The following is a 4208-nucleotide window of genomic DNA, read 5'->3' on the forward strand; positions in this document are numbered from 1 at the left end:
GGGGGGGGGGGGGGGGATCAATAGGCCATCAGACAGTCTTTAAGTGTGACACAGACCTTCCCTCTCAGGTCCCCCCCTCTAACTAATAGCCTCGTTGTTTACTTTCCAATGTGCCGTGTCATGTAGTTTGGGGCTCGGGTTGCCCTCCAGTGCATCGGGACACCCCGGGGGAATCCTGGGACTGGAGACACACGTTTTGGCTTTGAGTGTGTCTTGTTTTATCATATGACCAACGCTGTTTCGAGCCATGGTTGATATGTTATTTGACAGACGCATGTAGGCATGGGGCCTAATGCGGGGCATTGACATGAGATCCTCCATGTGACATAGTCTTTGTGTCCTTTCGAGTAGCAAACACACGTCCAGGGACAGTCTCTCCCGTCGTCTTGGGCGATGACCTTTGTCAGGTGACTGGGAGAGGGCAACTGGGGTTAAAGGAACAAGCGAGCTGAGTGAGGGGCCCACAACTAGTCATGCAGAAAAGAGCTGCCCGAGAGTATTACACTGGCGTCACACACACACACACACACACACACACACACACACACACACACAACTTCCTTGCTCCTAAACCAGCCAGCCCTCAGCTATAGAGAGGTGCAGACCCATGCAGAAATACAAACAGGAACGTAGTTTCCCCAACACAAACACACACTCATCAACTGCTTCTCCCCGCTCTCTCTCTCTCTCTCTCTCTCTCTCTCTCTCTCTCTCTCTCTCTCTCTCTTTGTCACACACTCTCCACCACCGCCCCCCCTAATTCATTCATAATCCCACACGATCAGGCTCCAGTGCACAAACTACTGTGATGAGCTGTGACAAGGCAGGAGGCGGGAGGCAAGTACAGTAAGAAAAGGAGAGGATGGAGTGACAAAATGGAGAGAGCACAATTAGCAGTTGAAAAAACAAGCTTGGCATATAATAAGGTCACTCATAATTAACAAAAGTGTTTATTAGAAATCATTTGCCTTAGTCTGTGCCGTACTAGGGACCAATTCAAGTCCCCATTAAATCCGCACCATTCGGCCACACCTCGCATCTCGAAAGTCTGCCATCATGTCTGAGCGGGCGGCCGCCAGGGATTGTGGGTAGCGAGCAGTGGCGGGACTCTGTGTAGCAGCTCTGAAACACGAGACGGCCTGCAGGACACCAGAGGCCTCGCTCCTTCGGTTTTCAGACACACACTTAACCCCTCCGCCATTTCTGAATTATTTGAATAGAAAAATGGACAAAAGTTGAATGTAAAATCCAGTTTGCACCCGATATATGAACATCATTTCAGTTTCCTATGGCACACGATTAGGTCGACATGATAATAAAGTGCTGACTACGTGTCGTGGTGACATGGGGTCAAAGGGCAGCGCTGACAAGGTCAGGTGACTTTCAACTCAGTCAATGCAGGAAGTCAATTTTTTGTTAATTAGTGGAGAAATAGCACGACTCTTATTTTTCTGCTTTGATGATTCATGTTTTAGCTTTGATTTTTCACCCGTTCCCACAAAATAAATCCAGACTAATAGTTCATATCCCCAGTTACAGAAATCTCTTTCTTCTCTTTCTTTCTCTTTAACTTTCAGTATTGTTAATGCACTGCACCCTCCTGGAATTTCCCCTTTTTATTCCTAGACAGTTGTCCGTGGCCGTTCCACGGAGCACGTGATGTAACAACCGAGACACGTTACCAAAGACACAGGAAGTCCACAAAGCCGAGGGCCCCAGTTCTTCGGAGGGATTAGCGTGGTGGGTTAATTCAGTCTGCCGTCTGAGGGGCTCTCGCAAAGCGCGTAGCCCAGATCTTTAGCAACATGGCCGACCTGAAGCTAGGCCAGAAGAGAGCGAGCGTGGCTTTCCCTTGTGGACACTTTGAATTACGATTGACAGCAGAGTGGCCTCCAATCAGGAAGAGGGACGTGGTCTCACACACTAAGGAAAACTAAGGAATGGATGAGACACCCCCCCCCCACACACACACACACACCTGATCCCTATTCATGAATTGTTTCTCCATAACAACATTGGTCTCATATCACTTCTGATATTCTGATTCCCATCTGTACCATATGTCTAGTTTAAATGTTTGAATATTATATGACCAGCTGCAAATGAATATTTTAATTTCAATATTGACTTCCACCGTTCGGCCTAAATGACTGACATTATGACATATGACTGATTATGCCATTTATACAAACTGCTTTCCCCCCAGTTTAAAAGATAATCCCATGTGTTGAGAGCTGGGTTTTTACAGGAAACAGTGTGTGTTTGGTTTTATTTTAACTCAAGATTGTGCAACATCTTATTTTATCTTTAAAAAATCCACGTGGTCATTTGCTGAGATTACAAACACACACACACACACACACACACCCAGAAATTAATTCATCCATAATAATTAATAAACACACATTGTATCCTCCTCATCTGTCAAAAGAAATCGGTTCAAAATAGTGAATGAATTCTGTAAAATGTCATTTCATGAAGGAAGATGATTTAATAACAGTTTCAGTAAACGGTGTAATGAGCTCATAGAGAAACGTGGGATAAAGTAAGAATACTAGGATGCGCAGAAGAAAAAACTACACATGCGTCAAACATGGAATAAAATGTTAATTACATTCATTAAATACATAGATAATTCCAGTAATTCAAAATTCATTCAAACACAGGAAATGCATGCAAATAGATAGGCTATAGCAATTTCTTTGGTGGCTGCTGGAAATGCTGTTGTCGATGATGATGGTCATAATAAAAACAATCATAATAATAATAAAAATAATAATAATAATAAGGGTAATAAAAATGCCATGTTATGTAAACAATAAAATGTGGAGATTGATGTGTTCTAGGCCTCCCTCGGGCCTGCTAGTCCCTAAAAACAAGGCTACTCTCGCGGGTTTAGTGTCCACCTCCATAGAAACCCAACAGCTTCGACTGAAAAATAAATAATAGCGATAGATGCAGCTTATTTTGTAAGTGATATGTAACTAGTCCTCTGTCGTTGTACCCCCATCTGAAGACCTCAAATGCTTGGAAGTTGGCAACAGACAAACCCAAAGTGTCTCTTTCGGAAGTTCCGCTGTCGTGTCTCTGTGGACAGCGTCATACGTCCCCGTCGTACAGGCTGAAGTACTTGCTGGCGTTAGTGAAGCAGAGGTAAGGCGTGCTGCTGCCCGGGTACACGACGGGCAGAGGCACGGGGAGCAGGCATCTCCCCAGAAGGCTACTCTCTTTGTACAAGGCCGGCAGCTGCCCCCCCGCCACGGGCTTCCCCGTCTCCGGGTAGTCGCCGACGGGTCCGTCCATTTCGGTCGAGATCTGCCGTTTCAACTTATTCCTGCGGTTCTGAAACCAGATTTTCACCTGGGTCTCCGTGAGCTGGAGCGAGCTGGCGAGGCACGCGCGCTCCGCGCTGCTCAGGTAGCGCTTCATGTCGAAGGTAGACTCCAACTGGAAGATCTGTCTCTTGGAAAAAATAGTGCGCGTCTTCTTCTTCGCGATCAGCTTGCTCTTCTTGGCGGGACCGGCTCCTTTCTGCATGTCCGTGGCCGTGGTGGTCGTGGAGCTGCTGTCGTCGCAGCTGCTGTCCCCGCTGTCGAAGCGCGCCTCCGCCGCTGCGTCCGCCGCCCCGCCGCCGTCTGGGGCACACTCTGCGGACACAATGACACTTGGTTTACCCCCCAATTCCACGTGGTAACATCGTCTGGGGAGTGAGTGTGTTGCGTAATGGTGCACCCAGATGTCAGAGGGTCTCTGTACCAAACCCCTCTTACCTTTGTCGTTAAGCCTGGTACCCGGGTCCCGCCGCTGCTGGGCTCCGCGCTCCCCGTGCTGGCTCCGTCTCAGGCCGTCTTTAAGCGCCGCCGTGGCCGAGTCATCCCGCGGTCCGGCGGGGTGACAGCTGCCACGGTCCCTCCCGCTTGTCTTCAGGTTGAGGATGCTGTCAATGGTGAACGTGAGCGAGGCGGCGGGTCGGCATGGCGGCTCCCCTCTGTTCATATTCTCCTCCGTGGCTGACTGAGTCTACACCGGCCCGGGGATGTGACCACTAACGTACCATAGCAGCCGCCGCTGGGCTCACACTGCTGGGCTCCACATGCTCTGCCTCTCCCGTGACCGCACTCACCGGATGGAGCGCGCGCTGTCCCCGGTGATTGGTCCAGAGGAGCGTGCAGTACGTAGGCCTACCAATGACAGCGGTGGCCCCTCCC

General features: G+C 49.1%; 1 protein-coding gene across 1 annotated transcript; it reads right to left on the reverse strand.

Annotated features, from left to right (window-relative positions):
- Positions 1 to 3009: 3009 nt before the first annotated feature.
- hmx4 (H6 family homeobox 4) lies at positions 3010 to 4101 on the reverse strand. The gene is made up of 2 exons (XM_034893343.1): positions 3771 to 4101; positions 3010 to 3647 (listed from the first exon to the last, which is right to left on the reverse strand). Exons 1-2 carry the CDS (start codon positions 3994 to 3996, stop codon positions 3100 to 3102), a joined length of 774 nt encoding a protein of 257 aa, XP_034749234.1. The 5' UTR covers positions 3997 to 4101; the 3' UTR covers positions 3010 to 3099.
- Between the last annotated feature and the right edge of the window lie 107 nt (positions 4102 to 4208).

The sequence above is a fragment of the Etheostoma cragini genome, chromosome 2 (genome assembly GCF_013103735.1).
Source record: "Etheostoma cragini isolate CJK2018 chromosome 2, CSU_Ecrag_1.0, whole genome shotgun sequence".
Taxonomy (NCBI): Eukaryota; Metazoa; Chordata; class Actinopteri; order Perciformes; family Percidae; genus Etheostoma; species Etheostoma cragini.

Excerpts from the sequence above, each read along its gene's own strand:
- hmx4 (XM_034893343.1), bottom strand. The coding sequence starts at position 3,996 with ATGAACAGAGGGGAGCCGCCATGCCGACCCGCCGCCTCGCTCACGTTC. Across the intron at positions 3,648-3,770 it reads TACCAGGCTTAACGACAAAG|AGTGTGCCCCAGACGGCGGC; the intron begins GTAAGAGGGGTT and ends TTGTGTCCGCAG.